General features: G+C 46.8%; 1 protein-coding gene across 9 annotated transcripts in view; it reads right to left on the minus strand.

The window, feature by feature from the left end:
- NAV2 (neuron navigator 2) overlaps positions 1–19,641 on the minus strand; it is a 783,526-nt gene that overhangs the window by 221,643 nt on the left and 542,242 nt on the right. For 7 of the 9 annotated variants that reach the window (XR_011484330.1, XM_070457299.1, XM_070457295.1 and 4 more), the window contains 3 exons: positions 16,621–16,891; positions 11,959–12,027; positions 3,088–3,248 (listed from right to left, as the gene is read on the minus strand). Coding sequence is in view for 8 of the 9 variants with exons in the window: in XM_070457299.1 (XP_070313400.1) it covers positions 3,088–3,248; positions 11,959–12,027; positions 16,621–16,891 (501 nt within the window). In the remaining variant the exon portion in view is untranslated. The remainder of the gene's footprint in view (positions 1–3,087; positions 3,249–11,958; positions 12,028–16,620; positions 16,892–19,641) is intronic. The other 2 variants (XM_070457298.1, XM_020910136.2) reach the window with 1 other exon arrangement.

Raw genomic sequence — 19,641 nt, forward strand, 5'->3', positions numbered from 1 at the left:
CTCAGCTACAGCTCCAACCACACTGAACGGCAATTTATCTGCTCATGAGAGTTTCTCTCTCCAAGCTTTCTCCAGGTGAAGAATGATATCTTATGCACCTAAGTACCTGCTGTGTCTTACACATGGCCAGGTGGCTGAGTTATTTCTGTTCCCTGACCACAAACTATATTTTGCATGTAAGTTGCCAACTTCAGTCTGCTAGGTCAGATTCAAGGGAGAATACAGGGACCACGAAGAAAGGAGGAGGAAATAATGACAGTCTCTGAAGGTAAAATTCCATAATCCTTTGCCTCAGGACAGTGGAAAAGTAATAAAAAGTACCCAGGCCTGTGCCAACCTTGCTCTCCCTTAGCTCCTCGGGGCAGGAGAAGGCTAATAAATGTACCTGGTGTGCACCTGACCCTCCAGCAGTAATTTTTTATCACTGCAAATCCTTACAGGATTGTGAGTATGTTATAGCTTCCAGAACATTCTCAGGCGTATTCCCTCACTTGACGCTCCTCACAGACATTCCAGGGGACAGGACCAAGCCAGAGTTCAATTCTAGTGGCTAGACACAGACATGAACTCCAGCACTCAACTACCTGCCAGGGAAAGTTACTAATCTCATTTAGCTTCATTTTTTTTATCAGTAAAACCGAGTTAATATTTACCTCATGGAATGTTTGTGAAGATCAAGTAACATCGCGAAAATCAAAGTCCCTGGCAAATATTAGGTGCTGCACAAGTAAGTATGACTTTCCTTCCTTTGACGCTGAAGTCTTTCCCTGGACGACGCTTCTGTCAGAATCCACAGCCACTGTCCTGCAGAAGGCCTCCCGCTGTCTGCTCGCTTGGGGCACACACGGCAACCCCCGCCCAGGACAGAAGCAGACTGGCGGCTGCCCCAGGGTCAGAGGGGACCCCCGGCTGGGCTGCCGGAGTGACCCTGCATCGTGTGGGCCCTGGGATACAGGTCTGGCCACCAACCCTGCACCCTCCCGCGTGTGTTCCCTCCACGGCGAACCTTGGCCTTATTTTCTCCATCTTTTGGACACTGGCCTCATATCCATCCTTTAAACTTTTTTTATGTCTCTGCTCCCCAAAGAATTATGGAACAAGGGCAGGCCTGTCTAGCAGGATGATCTTCTCCTTTCTCCCCACCTCCTTCAACTTGCATGCCTTTAACCAACTCTCAACGAGCAAGGCTTAGAGCATTTCCTTTCTACTTTCAGGAAAAGCACAGTATTAACTGTGATTCTGGAACCAAAGTACCTGAGTTCAGTTCCAACTCCACCTCTCACTGTCTGCTGTGGCCCCAGCAAGTATGTAACCTCTCTTTCCCTTGGTTCCATCCTTTGTAAGTGGGCATAAAAATACAACTTGGGGGAATTCAATGAGGCAAACAGTAGGAGCTCAACAAAATCAGTTCTCTTCTATCTTATGTATGTGTATAAATGTATCTGGAAGGTTATGCACAGAATAGTTTATACTGGTATCCTTCAGGGAACATATAGACGAGAACTTTTATTTGCTATAAACTTGTACCATTTTACAAGCATATATTGTTTTTGTAATTTATTTTTTTTTGTTTGTTTGTTTATTGTTTTTGTAATTTAAACAGACTTTTAACAAGAATATACTTGGGTATGGTAAAGAAAAGGAAAGGAAGAGGGGGAAGGGAGGTGGAAAAAGAAAAGAGAAATGGTTTGCCTGAGGCAAAAGTGGAGGACTGGATCAGAGTCTAGCTGGTTGAGACCTTCTGACGATAGCTTTAGGGCCCTGTGCAGAGTTCCCCTTGCCTTGTTGGCGAGACTTCAGCCATGTATATACCTCAGCCCTATGTAGATTTCCTTCATGTTTCCTCCAGTATTCCAGGTGGGGGTGAGTGTAGGAGGAAGCCCAGGGTCTACTGGACCAAGTTATGGTGGGCTGGAGGGGTGAGTGCAGGGTTTCTGATCTCATTCATGGTGGAAGGGCTGCCAGTCTCCAGAAATACTTTAGGGAGCAGGAGGTAGCTCTCCTGGTTCCCAGGGGAAGAGGGGGCACTCAGGACAAGGCCTGGAATGATCCCACCCTACTAGGCAGAAGTGCTTCCTTCCCAGGCCCCTTTGTCTGGGAGGAATAAAGGAGGGCTCTGGCTGTTACTGGAGAAGGCAATGGCACCCCACTCCAGTACTCTTGCCTGGAAAATCCCATGGACGGAGGAGCCTGGTGGGCTGCAGTCCATGGGGTCGCTAAGAGTTGGGCACGACTGAGTAACTTCACTTTCACTTTTCACTTTCATGCAATGGACAAGGAAATGGCAACCCACTCCAGTGTTCTTGCCTAGAGAATCCCAGGGACGGGGGAGCCTGGTGGGCTGCCGTCTATGGGGTCACATAAATCGGACACGACTGAATGACTTAGCAGCAGCAGCAGCTGCTGCCTATTACTAAAGAATCTTCAAAGCTGTCTCAATTTCCCCATTTCTCCAATGTCTCATGAGACAGAGACTGTAGCAAGCAAAGGTCTGTCTTATTAACTTCTATGCAAGAGTCCCCATGGGGCTATTTATCTTTTTCCCATTACCTAAAACTTCAGTAGTATGCATGGTCAAAATAAAAAAAAAAACCATATCCTTTTTTGGTAAGAGTTATATTATCAGAATGCCAAGAGGAATGCTGCCTACTCCTTATGTGTAGCCAAGACATTCATTTACCCAACCTACATTTCTGACTTTTTTAAAGGGTGAGAATCCTCTTGTTTCTAATTGCCCTCACATCACTTCTTATGGGTAAAAATCTATCAGCTCACAAAGCTTCATTTCTAGAAAATCATCTACTCTATAGAGCATATTCTATGAAAATTTATTTTCAAATTGCACACTCTTATATTGCTTCTATGTGTCTTCTGGGCCCTACCCAGACAAACATAGCTATTCCTGCTGGAAACTGTGAAAACGTAGTATTTTCCCCACCTTATTAATACCTCTGCTAACAAAGTTCCTGCCAACCGAGCATGTTCATCTGAGCAATTCCCCTCACTCTATTTGCAATCCCACACTTACCCCAAGGAACTGGATCTGCTATAAAGATGTCAGAAAGGACCCCCAAGAAAGTGGCTTACCTTTCTCGTGGCTGCTTGGTGGCAGGGGTGGGGAAGTGACCGGTTTAGACTTGTCATAGTTGTTAAAGCTCTGGCTCCGTCGGTTGTTAGCAGTGGCTGACCCTCCGCGTGTCTTGGCCTCGCTGCCTGCAGCGGATACCCTTGCGGTAGGACCTGGAAGTCTAAAATGCAAAAGCAGCGAGTAATGGCTTCAGTCTCGGGAAAACCGCGGAATCTCAGAAGAAGGAACTGCGGCCATGCAAGGGGTAAAAGAAACCATTCAAGACATCGGATCTGTGGTGGCTTGCTAGTCCAAGGACTCGGTGCAGCCATCACAAACATCTAGGCTATAACAACCCCAGTCCAAAGGCAAAGTATGAGCTGTTTTCCTTTGAGCACAGAAAGAGAAATATATGACTGTGTTTGCTGACTAGAAATACGAAGCTGAGGAGTTCGCTGGTGGCCCAGTGGTCAGGATTCTGGGCTTTCAATGCCGTGCCCCAAGTTCAATCCCTAGTCAGGGAACTAAGATCCCACAAGCCACCCAGGGTGATCATTAATAATAACAAAACAAAGCTCATCTTCCTTTTTCTCCTGGATGAGTAATTTTCATTTTCAAGAGGACCAAACCATGTCCTCTCAAATTCTATTAAGAGTGGAACATAAAGCCCCTGTTAAGACACTAAATTGTTGCACCTTATGTGTGCATCTCTTCTGATAGGTATTGAAAATGGTGTGTTTTTTTTTGCCATAATCTAGGGATGTAAGTATCAAGAAAGACGTAACATGATGGACATAAAGGGAACTGCTACTTCAGAACCTAACACACCCGCAATGAAAACTTATGGCCTGGATGGAAACATCTGTTCAGACATACATTTTCCTTCAACACCTGATAGCCGCATAGACATTACCCTGAGATTGAAGCCCAGCTTCTCTTAAGTAGATAGATAAAATCATATATTCCTTCTGTAAAATGAGCGGGAATCTGTTAGCCTAAAGACAAACACACACTTTCCCTTTAAATAAAACACTTCATTTTTGGGGTGGTTTGGGAAATAAAATCAGCAGACTAATCTTTAGTAATGTGTCTAAAGATATTATGGCCCATTCCCCAAAGAGTTAAGGCTAAGACTCCCCAAACCAGAATTTTTGTTCAGGGACTACTAGGCAGACTGTTTCCAATCATTAGAGTTGAAAGATGAATTAATGATGAAATATTTAGTAATATCTTTCAGCTAAAACCCACTTAGCAGTGTTTAAAAGCCACTGGAACCACAGCCGACCAGCATTAGATCTAGTGATAAGTCTGAGTTTTCAACTCATAAAGCTTTCATACTTTTCTTTCCACACAAATCTGTAAGCACCAAAGAAGTCTGCAGTCTGGAAGCATTTTAGATAGAAGCAGGCAAACACTTTAAACTTATTCTTGTTGGCTAAGCAAGAAAGATGGTTGTAGAGTAAACAGGGAGCACGAGCTGGTGTGAGAGGACTGTAAAATTCATACAGTCGAGAAAAAGCTGGCCCAGCTCCTCAACAGGGAGCTAGGAGAGAAGGAAGGGGGTGAGCTTTTCCCCCCAAAAAGTGGCAGAGGGAAGGCCTCACTTCTCACTACACTAGGAGGATTTACCCCTCTGTTAAGTTACCCATCTTGTTTGGAGAAGACAGTCACCCCATGAAGACAGGCACAGAGTGGGGTGCAAAACCAGCAATATCAGTGCCTGTGTTTGGGGAGCAGAAGTGGCCACTTTAACCGATCAGAAGAGGTCCAGCAAAGGGATCTTGGTACCTCCAGGTTCTGATTCCAGTGCAAACAGCATCCTGTAAAGCCTCTAAGATGGACAGTGTTATCTGAGGACTCACAGCCAGCGGTGGAGCTGCTGCAGGTGCTGATGTGGGGCTCCTCCAGGCTGGACTCGGCAGGAGTTTTTATGCCCACAGATAGGCCTGGAAAAGGATGATGGACTTGTTCCAAGATGATGTCATAGCAACAGTTTTAAGTGGTTCAGGGTAACACAGGCCACAGCATTCTACTCCAGTGTGGAATTGGCAAAGAACAGCGAAGCAAAAAGCATCGAGGAGGGAAAAGATGTGTTCCTTTCAGAGTTGCCAGAGAGGCCTCCCTGCTCTAACCTGGGATTGGACCACAGATTTTTCAGGGAAGCACAGGGCCTTTATGGAGGCAAGAAATCAGTAATGGATGGGATGGCCACATCTCGGAATGAAGTGGGCAACCTGGTCCTCTGTGAAGCAGTGTATATAGTGGATAAAATGAGCTTTTCCCTTTCAAATATAGATATGATATTGGGCCAGTGTTATAATCTGAGATTCATGTTCTTTATTTGTCACTTTTGAATAAGAGTAAAGTACCCCCATAGGATAACTGTAAACTTGAAATGGGACATAATGTCCAGCAAGTACTCAATGCAGGTTGGTTCCCCTTCTCCTCCTCTCTGCTGAGCATAGATTCCTAAAGGAATTGGACACAGTCATAAAGAAAACATGCTATGGTATAAAAAAAGACTCGAACAAATAAAGAAGGAAATAGATCTAAGTTAAAGAAGCAGAAGAGAGCTGGACAAAAATCAACACACAAAGAGTTGGAGATCAACATTTCCAAAGAGGCATGACAGGCTTTGGCAAATAGGATTCATCATTTCCCCAAGGAACAATGAAGAAGAACAACTCCTTCATTCAAGTATTTGTGACAAAGACCTTACACCTGGGGTACCTCTGAGCCATCTGTGAGCTCCACTTTCCAGACTGAGACATCCTCAGTCTTGGATTAACTGAGACAGCTCTGGTTTCCCAAGGTGCGGTTACCATCATCTCTTCCTTGAGTCAGAACCTAGAGGTGCTACACAGACACATCCTTTAAAGGCTGCAGGTTGTGCCAAGTTTTCTGAGACCTGGAAGAGGAGGTCTAGAAGGCCTTGAGGGCAGCTGACATGGCAAATAAAGATGGGTAGCACATACCAAGCCATCAAAAGCCATCATCAAGCTCAAGCCAGCTCACATCACTCTCTACCTCACCACCATCACACCCTAGTAAGAACAGCACCATGGGAAAACTGGATGGATACCAAGTAACTTCTTCCGAGTGTCAGAAGGAATCCCTGTGAATACAGTGCTTTAAAACTTGGGTTCTGTTGTGAATGGGGTGGGACAGCTGCTTGCTCCAAAGCAAGCACCTTCATGCCTCTGAAACTTTCAGCAGAGTCTGCCCCACAAAAAAAGGCCATGAGTGAATGTGTGTTGGAAGGAAAAGAGCTTCATTTGGGTCCACCCAGGAGGGAACCGAAACATCCCTTGGGGTGAGTCAATCCACAAACTGAATTCATTCAGACTGAATTGAAAGCGCAGGATTTCAAAGCCAAAGGTGCCCATGAGATCCTAAGATACCTGAGCCATCTGCATGAGGGCACTGGACTTCACAAACTGAAGAAGGGCTACGCTATGTCTATGTTCCTGAGTCCTTCCTTACCCCAATTCATATGTTGAAATCATAATGCCCAATGTGATGGTATTAGGGAGTTGATGAGGTCGTTAGGCAGAGCCTCATGAATGAGATTAATGCCCTTATAAATGAGGACTCAGAGAGCTAGTACACCTCTTCCACCATGCGAGGACGTAGCAAGAAGTCAGCGGCCCACAACCTGAAGAGGGCCTGTACCAGCATCCAACCAGGCTGGCACCTTGGGCTGGCACCTTGGGCTTCCAGTCTCTAGAACTGTGAGCAATAAGTTTATGCTGCTTATAAGTCACCCAATCTGTGGTGCTTTATTATGGCAGCCCCAAAAGACCATCACAGGGTTCTAGCTCAGTCTTATTTAGATCTTAAGTGGCTGAAAGACTCTAGCTGACATCTAAATTACATATGTATTGATAAAAGAATATGAAAGGTCAGAAGTAATTCTGAGAAGGAAAATAATGGCCTTGGAAGTTGATGGATGGTCAGGGAAGATTCCAAATAAAAGCGACCCCAGAGAAAGAATCAGTGTCTGAAATGTGAGTAGGGGGCAAGAAGATAAGGGGCAGAGGGCTCATGCAGAGGGGGGCTTATACAAAAGCACCGAGGAAAGAAAAGGCTGGTGTGTGCTGGGGATTGGGGGGAAGCGTGGGAGGAAACGAAGCTGGAAAAGCAGGTGGGGCCAGCCTCAGTGTCACACCATGAACCTTGGACTTGGTCCGGTCCTCCAGCAAGGCAACAGTCACCCTAGAGGCTGAGCGCAAAGCTAGAGCTGGAAAGCAGAGTAGCTTCCAGTGTCCAATGATACAGGCCGCCGGCCAACCTTTTGAAGCTGATCCTTGTTAACATCCTTGCGCATCAGGAGCACTTCTCTCCTGGCCTGGGAGCAGCTGCTGTCTGTCCACTCAGCATCCTTCCAAAGCAGAGCTGGGTCTTACTCATGGAGAACAGCGGCAGGCACCAGAACAGATGCTGCCCCGCAGTGCCCGACTCAGAACAAGCAGAGAGACTGCGGCAAGTGAAGCTCAGATCATCCACACCCTGCCTCATCCAGAGTGCCGGAAGGTCCCAATAGCTCCTTTGCAAGAGGGACTCTGCATCCTGTGACCATTCCGGGTCCAGACAATAGTTACAAAATGAGAGGACACAAATAGGTTCTTTGAAACACTCATGTTGTTTTTCGAAAAAATGATATTTGAGGGAAGAGGTGTAACAAAGAAGCAGAAGGAAAACCCTGCTGCTCTGGGAGCCCGTGGTCAATTTCTCCAACACGTATGTGCACAGCTGAGCGGGCAGGGTGGTAAGACTGTCATTCCTGGCACGTAACCTGCGTGTGAGCTCTGGCTCCACTTGCTGCACGTGCTAATGAGAAGAAAGTGGTTCTCCCAAAAACCACTTCAATGGCCAGGAGCAGAAGATGCCCCACCTGCCCCCAGCTCCCCCGGGAAAGATGGCAGCTTGTGTGCCCATGCTAAAGACCTCGGAGGGCAGAGGTCATAATCGGAGATGCTTTTTGCCAGACAAGATGATTAAATGCTAAGTCTCTCAACTCCACAGCATCTGCTTTTCAGCAGCTGGGTGGAGAGGACTGAACTACTAGCCATGCTGATTCCTCCCCACCAGATGGTCGTGTAGAGATCAACTCTGTGGGATACCCCAGAGCTGGACCAGATCAGCTGAAACCACCAACAGTACCCTAATCAGCTAGTTATGGTGCACTGATTACATGCCAGGTAGCAAAGGACTGGAAATGACTTTATTTATTCCATACAGCACTGTGAGTGAACAGCACTAGGGTTTACCAACAAGGAAATACCAACTCATGGAGATTAACTAATTGGCCCAGGTAACATAGTAAGTGATGAACACAGGGTTTGCTAGGTTTGACTGCAAAGCTGCACTCTTAGTCACCAGGCTTCAGTGCCTCCCACAGATAGAAGAAGCCTAAATACCTGAGGCTCACCAGGGATCCCAAGATCTCTTACCAACACAACACAGTGGTCAGAGGTGGAAATTCATGGAAATTCTTCATCCCTGTACCAGTTCCCTCCATCAGTTCCTTCCCTGTATACTCAAGGTGAGGCTCCCCTCTCTGCTCAACACCCCTGGTGCCTGTCTAGGTGTCTGGCTCTGGCAGGTATTTGCACCTGAAAAGAGACTTATTTCCAGAGCTCTGGAAGAGGTGTCCAACTCACCCAGAGTGGTAGGCAGGGCTGTTTTCTTTTGGCAACCAAGCTTTACTGCAACCCCTGGTGGTGCCTGATCAACTAAAATCTTTATTAAGATTGGGCTCAAGGCTAGTGGTGGGAAAGTGGGGGTGAGGGGAAGGCAAGGAGTGTCAGGCAAATAATAAAAGAAGATCCCTTTGGTCAAGCAGGAGATGACAAGAGTGAACATCGACATTTGAGGAATCAGTGAACTAAAATGGACTGGAATGGGTGAATTTAATTCAGATGATCATCATTTATCACCCACTCAATGGACATGAGTTTGAGCAAACTCCAGGAGCTAGTGAAAGACAGGGAAGCCTGGTGTGCTGCAGTCCATGGGGTTGCAAAGTGTCAGACACAATTGAGTGCCTGAACAACAACAATCCCTTTATCAGGCTCATCAGAAACAAAATGCATCCAAAAGGAAATCTAGGTGAGGGACTGGGCTTGCCTGGTGGCTCAGAGGTAAAGAATGGCCTGCCATGCAGGAGATGCAGGAGACGAGGGTTTGATTCCTGGGTTAGGAAGATCCCCTGGAGGAGGAAATGTCAATCCATTCCAGTGTTCTTGCTGGGAAAATCCCACGCTTAGAGGAGCCTGGCAGGCTATAGTCCATAGGGTCACAAAGAGTCAGACAGGACTGAGCGACTGACCATGAGCACCAGGACTCTGATAGAAAGCCAGACCTTGGCTTTGGGTCAATCTGGAAGTCCTGTGCCCAGCACGCCTTAAGGGCAGGGCAGACAAGCCCATTATTCAGCTCTTCCTCTCTTCCCACCCCTCCCTGCAACTCCACCTCCTTCCATCACGTCATCCGGGACTGATAAGACATCGTTCAGGGGATGCGCATGTGCTTTCAATTAGATTCTTTCCCAGCTAGCTCCCGTCTTCTCTCTCTCAGAGCTAAGCACACCGTGGGAACAAGCACTAGATTTCAGGTTTCCTCCACGCCTCCCACCCGCTTCCTTTCCTGTGAATGGACTTTGCACGATACACACACACACTGGGATCCCAGTTCACTGCGTGTGGGGGGTAGCGGTGGGCATCTACCTGACTTGGGCCTCATGCTTTTGGGGAAAGCAGTCACTCTGTAGCACACGGCTAAGACTGCATGTTTGTGTTCCCTTCTCCCCAGATGCATACATTGTCATGCCAGTGTGACGGATCTGGGTAGGGGTCTTTGGGAGGTAATGAGGTCATGAAGGTCACAGGGGAATAACAGTTAGCCAAGATGGCGATGGTCAGGCTTTCTCGCCCCACATCCTGTAAACAATGACTTGGCATGGTTATGTAACAGCTAAGACCATTTATAGCAATGCGCACAAGTATCGTGACATACTCACTTGGCCACGTGCCACCTTTGCTCGTATACCTATATAAACACCACCTGACACAGCCCGTGCATCTGCTGTGACAGTCACAGCAGAATGGAGCGTGCCTGCAGTTCCTACGGCTCCTCTCATTTTCTTTCAGCTTCCCCACTCACGCCTTGCCTACCCTAGGTTCAGCAATCAGCAAGACAAAGGTGGAGCGGCCTCAGAAGAGACAGGAGAGCTTGCTTATTCTCTGCTCTCTGCCATGTGAGGACAGAGAAAAAACACAACCCTCTGGAAAGCAGGAGGTGGGCTCTCACCAACCCGATGGTGTTGGCACCCTGGTCCTGGATTTGCCAGCCTCCAGAGCTATGAGCAATGAACCTGTGTTGAATCACCCAGTCTACAGTGATGTGTCTTAATAGCATGCGCAGACTAAGACACACGGCTCTGAGAGGCAGTGATGACGGCAGGTCCCCCAGTACCAAGTCTGGCTAACAGGTTGACTTGTTCTACAGAAAAGCAGCTGCCCTGTGGCTTCTCCCCACAGCCAGGTGGATCCGAGTTGGGCCTCCCCATGTGTAAGCTTTTTAGAAAAGTTAACTACTAGAAAAGGCACTCAGCCAGAGCCTAAGAGAGTAGGGGGCAGCAAGCAGACCTTCTGCAGCCATGGGCGACCTGAATACGGAGAGATACACAGTCTGGGCATCCCTTTAGCTTGAAGTCAGATTCAATGAAAAAAAACACTAGCTGAACATAATGAGGACGAGATTCCATCCCTGTCAGGATGCTACAAGGATATCATGAGGCAAAAGGCCAGGAGGAATGGTTGAAACCTAAGATTTTAAAAACCAGCATCAACAACCACATGCCTGTGTGCTGTGCTAAGTCGCGTACCAGAATTCACGGAGGAGGAGGTGGAGAGGAGAGGTATAACGTGGTGGTTACAGTGAGGGTTCTGGGGTTAGATCACCTGGGCTCAAGTCCTGGTTTTTCTGCTTTCTGTGTGACTTTGATAACTTACCGAACTTCCTAAATTTTAGTTTCCTCATCTGTAAAATGGGGATAACAACATGACCTACCACAAGAAGACTGACTTGAAGATTAAGATAATGTATTCACACTGGCGCCTAATACACATTCAATAAATGTTTGCTGTTGATACCTTTAACACACAGTAGGTACAAGGATATAACTGGCTTTTCCCGTATCTTGGCATGGGTCCTCACAGGATGTGGTAGATGCCAAGCTGAGTCAAGAGAATTAACTAGTGAGCAGGCCTAGTTTTTATTTTCAGGGACCTGAGGTGATCCATCCATGTACACGAGAGCATCCAGAAATAAAAATGAGACATAGCTGCCTTGTTGCTTTGTCTCCTCCGAACAATTAGATTCATGCTTCAGGTCTTTAACACTCAGGAGAAAACCAATCCCACGTTAGTCATTTTAGGATAGCACCAATAACAAAAAGCATAACACACATAAACAAGATGCAGGTGAGGTGGGATCAGGGCCAGGATAGAGCAGGGCGTCAAACTCATCATAAAATTACTATAGAAAACCATCTAAAAACTCACCTCTCTAAATCAGAATGGACTTTGATGTTCAAGCAATCAAAGGCAAAAAACTCAATGAGATGCAGAAACATTAAGTACAACTAAACCTCACAATCATCACACACACACACACACACACACACACACACCCCACACACACCCCTTCCATCCCAGGGCCACTCTCGTCTCTAACACTCAACACTTGGTCATCAGCCAAAGCATGTTTGGTTTTCCCAAACTGCAAACATGTCAGGGGGCGGAGGACCAAAAGGAAGTGCAGCCAGGACAGAGGGGACGAGGGGCTGGGTTGAAACCATGCTTTGCGGGACGTGGACGAGGTCTAACCTAGAGATCTTTTTCTGACCCAGAGTGAAGCGGATGATTTTGCTTTGTGATGAGTCCTTGGAAGATGCACTGCATGACAGGAAAGAAAAAAGTGGAAGAGATGAGTGAGAGGAGAGAAGACACGTTAGGAGTCCTGAGACACAGCAAAAGCCCCCGGGTTTCCCTCTGCCCGATTTTTCTACAACATGCAGCCTTTTTCTTAGGTCTAATTTGATAAAATTCCAACATAAGGAAACTGCTGTGCAAGATTATCTAAGAACTTTTGTGATTTCCTTTTTCATAACTCCAAATCTCTTTTTTGCCACCAGTCACTACACTGTCTTCCTCCACAATGAGTCCCTGAAGCCAGGGGTCTCTGAAAAGTAAACTTTGTACCTTTCTCAAGTATTCAGATCTTTATCTATTCCACATGCTTATTCTGCTGGAATGCTCTTTGGAGGAATGTCCTGAATATCCCATTAAGTTGACCCTAAATAAGGGTGGCATGCGTGCTCAGTCATGCCTGACTCTCTGCGACCATGTGGACTGCAGCCCATCAATCCCCTCTGTCCATGGAATTTTCCAGGCAAGAATAGTGGAGTGGTTGCCATTTCCTTTCTCCAGGGAAGCTTCCTGACCCAGGGATCCAACCCACATCTCTTGTGTCTCCTGCATTGGCAGGCAGATTCTTTACCAGCTGAGCCACCCAGGAAGCCCAAATAAGGGTGGAGATGTTTTCAAGTTTTGCTGGTCTTGGGAATGTTTGCTCTCCCTAGTATCAGCAATAACCATTTCAAATCTTCTGAACTTGCTATGTTCTGGGCTTTGAACCATAAACCTATGAATATGAAGAATCATGAATGGATTTAATAAATGGTTCAACTTATTTACTGCCTTATGAAAGAGAGAAATATTTATCTTTCTTGCATCCATACCACTGATAACATGTTCATAAAAGGATCTGAGGTGAGAAATACAATGTTGGTGTCACAAAACCCAGGATGTGAAGGAAGACAGAAGAGAATGAATTTTTTTAAAAGCAATTCTTTGTATTTTTTTTCTAAAAAGCTAAATATTGATATGATGTAAAGGAGACACAGATAGAGAGGAACTTCACGAGGTGAAAGGTGGATTGACTTCTCAGCCATCATGTAAATTAATGAGAAAAGCTGATGAGAAGAAAAAAGTGAGTCTCCATTTAGTCACCATGGAGGAATTGCTTTCTCCTTCATGCCAGTATCTCAATTTTCCTTGCTCAGCTTCCACATCTCTTTTTTTTTTTTAATTAACAAACATTATGGAAAAGTTGTCAAGTTTTAGCATTTGCTATCTTGAGAGGCATGGTGTTTAGGCATGTTTGTGCCCAGTGGAGCTCTAAGGAAGGATCAATATAAACCTGGTATTTGGGGGTTATATCAACATTTGACGTTAATGATCAAGGGTCTGAACCATTACCCTTGGGATCTGGGAGATCAGAATTTGGGGAGAGAAATACAATGGAACTAAGCCAGAGAAGTGACTTTACTGTTTTTAAATTTACAGCCAGTGCATGAGTATGGAGTATCACATCTCTAGACTTTGAGAACAAGATTATCCTCCAGAAGGAAAACTAGAAAGCATCAGTAAGTATGTCATGGATAAAACCAATCATCGGCTAAAGTAACCCAATACAGGCCAAATAAAGGGTGAAGGAGGCCAAACAAAGGGTGAAGGAGGACACAGAACAATTCCAGAGCCCGACTTGTATCATCACCACATTGTAGGGTCGGGGGGCATGATGTCAGGAACCACTCCGGAAAAAATGGACATCAAAAACCTGGCTTAAGTGAGTGTGGCTGGTCTTTAGGTAAAGCATCTACTTTTCACTCTTGTGGTTTTTTGACCACACCACACGGCATGCGGGATGCTTCTTCCCTAACTAGGAGTGGAACCCGTGTGCCCTGCAGTGGAAGTGCGAAGTCTCAACTACTGCGCCGCCAGGGAAGTCCCCCTAGGTAAAGCATTTACTAACAGTAGGATGCTTTTTCTTATTGGGAGATGGGTTTCCTGACTTGGACATCTGATTCTTTTGAGAAGACAAAAGCTTACTGTGGCGATGGATGCCTCAGGCTATCAAAGCTCAATGACACAAGCCCAGAGATTTTCAACACATGTTCCTTGGAACCCTACACAATGAGACATTCTTATAAGAAGAGTTTCGTGGCTCAGTTTGAGAAGGCTTTCTACACCTTCTTCTAAAGATTCCCAGGGTACACATGTCCTTCCCCACTACTCCCCCCAGGTTCCTTATCTCAATAAATGCCACCATGTGCCTAACCACTCAAGTCAGAAATCAAAGACTTATCTGTGATTCCTCCCTCCCTCACCCCAGACAGTCAATCTACCTATAGTTCTGCTGGCTCATCCTCCAAAATACCCTGAACTGGTCCATGTCCATACTTGCTCTACCACCTTGATCGAAGCCACTGTCACCTAGAGCAGGGATTCCCCAGCCTCTGAGATCTAATGCCTGATGGTCCGAGGTGGAGCTGATATAATAGTAATAGAAATAAAGTGTGCAACAAATGTAGTGTGCTTGAGTCATCCTGAAACCACCACCACCCTACCCTGGTCCATGGAAAAATTGTCTTCCACGAAACTGGTCCCTGGTACCAAGAAGGTTGCAGACCCCTGACCTAGAGAATGACAAAGCCTCTTAGCTGGGGTCTTTCCTTCTATTCTTGACCCTTCCACAGTCTTATTTTCTAGAGAGAAACAAAAGTGATTTTAAAATAACAACTGTAAATTAACTCTCCTTCCTGCTCAAGACTGTCCAATGGCTTGTTACCTTTAGAATGAAATACCAACTCCTCAGCCTATATAGCTGTCACTGTGACCTTGCTTCAGGGCTATGGGACTACACAGCTCCAGGGGTGACCGTTACACTGCCTTTCATGTCAATGGTGGCGGCTCTCTTTGCTTATAAGGCTGCTTTTCACTTCACACTCCCCTTTGCCCACAGAGCTCCAGCCACATTAGCCTTCTCTCGGCTCCTCCAACCTGCCAAGCTTAGTCCTACCACAGGGCCTTTGTACCAGCTGCTCCCCCTCCCTGATCTATTCCACACCTGCATGGCTAGCCCCCTGTCATTCCTATTTCTACTTCAGTGTCAAGTCCTCAGAGAAACCTATTAACCCAACTTAAATTATGAACCCAATCCCTCTGAATCCCATTATTTGATTGTACTACCACTTCTGATATTTCTCTTCCCATTTTTGCCTGCCTCCTTCAGTAGGATGTAGGGAGCAGGCACCAAATTTTCCCCCATAGAACCCTTCCCCTGCAAGTTGCTATCCAGGGAATAAGCACTCTGCAGCACGCAGTGTGGGAAATGATGCCCAGGTCATGTTATCATCCTGACCCCACTAAGGATCACAGAATGACTTCCACCCAGGGGGCCCTTCAGGGCAGAGGTGCTGAGGCTGGCTGCCTGGCTGTCCAGTCCTCATTGCTAGTCCAGGCATCCCTACTAGCCCATAGATTTTCACAATGAAAATTGGATATAATTAGATAATTAATTAGGGGTTCTGATTTACATCACATCTGTCACTGCTGGTTTTAACACGATCACAACTGGGAAACAGCACTTCTCCTGGGGAAAAGCAGCTGTGACCATTAACCATCTCGAGGGCAGCTGCTTTGCTTCAACCACTTTGTACTTCGCCCAACTACAAATGACTCCCAAGGGTATGACGGTGTGTGAGAAAACCTATGATTATTAGTGCTGGTGCTTTGGGGGACTGGAAAGCAAAAGCCATCACTCTGTAGCACATATTCAATGAAATCAAGCAATCAACTTGAGTGGTGGCGTTTAGGTTTGATAGCTCAAGTTTTATGTCTTAAAAAAAAAATGTTTTCTCCAAAACTTTACTATGAGTCAAAAACTTTCTAGTTCCTAATCCCCTCCTCTATTTTTTTCCCCTCATTAAGTGTTTTATGAGGTGATTTTTTGCGGTGTTGTTTAGGAATGCAGCTATCAGCATGTGAACACAGTAGACGGTAACTGTTCTGGCATTCTGCTGGTATACCATTGGTTGCAAGTTTCTCTGGAAACACCAACAAAAACTCAGTCCTGATCCAAACAGCGGAGGGTCATAGCTGACACTGCTCCTTGGTCTCCAAGGTCAACAAAACCCAGGCACATTGACTGGGAACGGCTCCCCATCAGGAGATGCTGGCCCACTCAGAGAAGGGGGCTGCCTCTCGTCCTGCTAAAAATCACATGCTATCTTTCTTCTGGGTTCTTGGGATTTCTCTTCTGGCAAAGCAGAGGTATCTGTTGGAGAGCTTCTGCCTCCACTAAGCGAAACTGCTTTGTACGTATAACACTGAACACCCAGCCTGTAGGCTGACACGCAGAAGAAGTTTGAAGTCTATTTTAGGGGCTGTTTATTGCCTATGAGCATGTGTGTGTTAACAGGCCAGAGTTTAAGGAGGGAGCAGCTGGCGACTCTGATCTCTAATAGCCCTCATCTCCGCCAGGCACATCCATTTCAAGGTCATGCTGATTCCCCACGAACTACTGGTAGTTCTCAGCCCTGCAGAAGCGCAAACCCGAACCACGTGGGGTGCAGGCTAGAACGGGGTCAGTGTGACAGAAGACCTTGAGAAAAGCCGAATTATCAGTTGATGAGGAGCACCCACCTGGACTGCATCTCGGCTTGTGCTTTTGACGGCTGATGTGGCGCCGGCTGGTGAGGCTGGCACGGGGCTTGGGGGGTGGCTGGCACCTGTTGCTGAGGAGGGCCAGCCTGGCACTGGGAGGGGGCCCCTGCCGCCTGAGACCCGGCAGGCGGCAGTGGCGAGGGGAGGTGTGGCTTCTGGGGCGGCGGCGGCTGCTGCTGCTGCTGCTGCTTGTACCGGGAGAGGCTGAAGAAGAGGCCTAGGATGGCCTTGAGGTTTCCATTCCTGATCTCTGCAAGACAACGGGGAGATTCTGGTTAGAGGAGGAAGCCCTTCTGGGGAGCCCTGTCTCACACCCTTTTAGGAGGCGGTTTCAGCCCTCGCATGAGTTTTAATTCCTCTAGGATAGGACAGATTTCCTGAACACTTAATTGGTATCACACTCAATTAAAATCCGGCCTAAACCACAGAGAAATTAGCCAGTTTCTCCCCACTGGGATTAGAGTGGGTACTCGAGGCAAGTTGCAACTGGGATGTCTGGCGAGCGCCAGGAGGAAGTTCTCAGTAAGGACACAACCGAAAAAGACAGAATCCCGAGCAAGACTGTGCTTGTCCAGGATGCAGAGGAAGGGATCTAGGGATGGAGGCACCAGGGGAGACTCACTGGTGTCTACACAGCACCCCCAAATCCCTGTTCCATGCTTCAAGCCACCCAGAGCGTGCCAAGTAGCTGCCAGCCCACTCCAAAATCCTCACCTAGCTTTGCCCAATCATTCTGCCCTCAGATACATGGCTGTCTCCTGTTCATCAAATAAATAACTTGAGTTTGGTGGGTGTGGGGATAAGCTATGGGGCTTGCTTCCACAAATAACTCACATTAAAAACATTTTTCCCCCTACATTAAAAAAAAAAATGTGTGCAGAGTAGGGCTAATAAAATATTTATTCCCAGGCAGGAGCTATGGATGCAATGGTGTATCTCCTTGGGCAATCCTTCCTTTTCTACAGTTCTTTTAACACCAGATGCTGACGGCCAGGGTCTAAACTGACCCTGAGGGTAAAACACTATGGGACCCAGCATGTGGGACAGAGAAGGGGGAACCTGGGGGCTCCCTCTGCTTCACTTCCACCCTTCAGTTCAGTTGTGTCTGACTTTTTGCAACCCCATGGACTGCAGCATGCCAGGCTTCCCTGTCCATCACCAACTCCCAGAGCTTGCTCAAACTCATGTTCATGGAGTCAGTGAAGCCACCCAACCATCTCTTCCTCTGTTGTCCCCTTCTCCTCTTGCCTTCAATCTTTGCAGCATCAGAGTCTTTTCAAATGAGTCAGTTCTTTGCATGAGGTGGCCAAAGTATTGGCCACCTCAGCTTCAGCATCAGTCCTTCCACATTCAGTCCTTTCTGAATATTCAGGACTGATTTCCTTTAGGATGGACTGGTTGGATCTCCTTGCTGTCCAAGGGACTCTCAAGAGTCTTCTCCAACACCACAGTCCAAAAGCATCAATTCTTCAGTGCTCAGCTTTCTTTATGGTCCAACTCTCACATCCATACATGCATGACTACTGGAAAAACCATACAGACCTTTGTCGGCAAAGTAATGTGTCTGCTTTTCTCTATTTCCACCCTTAGGCTGAAGGTTTCTGAAGTGGGAAGGGAGTTAAAGAGAGTGGGCTGGAGGAAGGGAAGCCCCCACCCCGGTGCGGGTAAGACACATCTTCAGGTTACCCCAAGCTTGGCAAGAGGACGCTGATAAAGGAACTGTTTCCTCCAATGACCAGATGAAGGGCAGAGGCATGAATGGGGTTCTCTTGAGAAGCAAGCCCTATCCCCTGTTAGCCTGCCAGTGCCCTGGGGTGTGATTGCTGACTAGGTCAGGCTGAGTTACTTCCTGTTGGAGAGCTCCTCTCTCCAGGCTCTTGAAGAAACTGACAATACAGACTACTAGAATCCAACTTTCACTCTGCTTTGGGAGCTAGCCTGTGCTGATTGTGGGAGAAAACCATCAGGAGCGTGGCTTTTGGAAAAGCCAGGCTTGAATTCCAGTCTGTCTTCTACCACTTGTTGGCTTGTGCAAGTCACTGAGTCTCCCTGGGCCCCACCGGACTTGTGGACACAGTGGGGTATGGAGAGGGTGGGATGAACTGAGAAAGTAGCATTGACATGTATACATACTACCATGTGTAAAACAGAGAGCCAGTGGGAAGCTTCTGTATAACGCTGGGAGCTCAGCTCCAGCTCTGTGATGACCCAGCGGGGTGGGATAGGGGTGCGGTGGGAGGGAGGCCCAACAGGGAGGGGATATATGTATACTTTTAGCTGATTCATGTTGTTGTACACCAGAAACTAACACAGCATTGCAAAGCAGTTATCCTCCAATTGAAATTTTTAAAAATAATAAAATGGTTGCTTATAATCAGCATATAACAATATAACACATCCCTTTTGTTTTTAAAAAATTATGGTTTTTGACTATGTGACATCTTACCATATGGCATTTTTGAGAGGGAGAGGGAGACATTCTTAATTACATTAGGACAACAGGTGTAAGCCAGGCTCACCTGGACAAGTCAAGATGCTTATAAACCACTGTGTGCAATGCAGGGAGCATAGAGAATCCCCCAAACGTGGGAAAATCCCCCCGCCCCTGTTTCTTGGGTAAGCTCAGCTTTAACCCTTCACCCCTGCTTCCTTCTTCATCCTAAGGAAACCAAAGCAGGACACATCCATGGTCTGTTCTGCTGCTGCTTCTAAATATTTTGACAAGGACACCAATGTCATAGGATATGAGTCCTGGATGGGACGATTCAGTCTATAGACTGAATTTTTCTAAGATGCAACCTCTGAGTCTCCGTGTTCTTCTTGAAAATGGGCATTTTCCTCGTGGGAAGGTGGAGGGTAAAGTGATGTTCCCCCTGGTTAACTCAGCTGAACAATGACAGGGGGCAAAGCCAGAATCAAGGGCTGGCAGGCAGGGCAGGACCTGTTATGGAACTCGGGAAAACAACTTCCTCTCAAAATAGAATTCCCTGGATGATGAAA

The sequence above is a fragment of the Odocoileus virginianus genome, chromosome 28, assembly GCF_023699985.2.
Source record: "Odocoileus virginianus isolate 20LAN1187 ecotype Illinois chromosome 28, Ovbor_1.2, whole genome shotgun sequence".
NCBI lineage: Eukaryota > Metazoa > Chordata > Mammalia > Artiodactyla > Cervidae > Odocoileus > Odocoileus virginianus.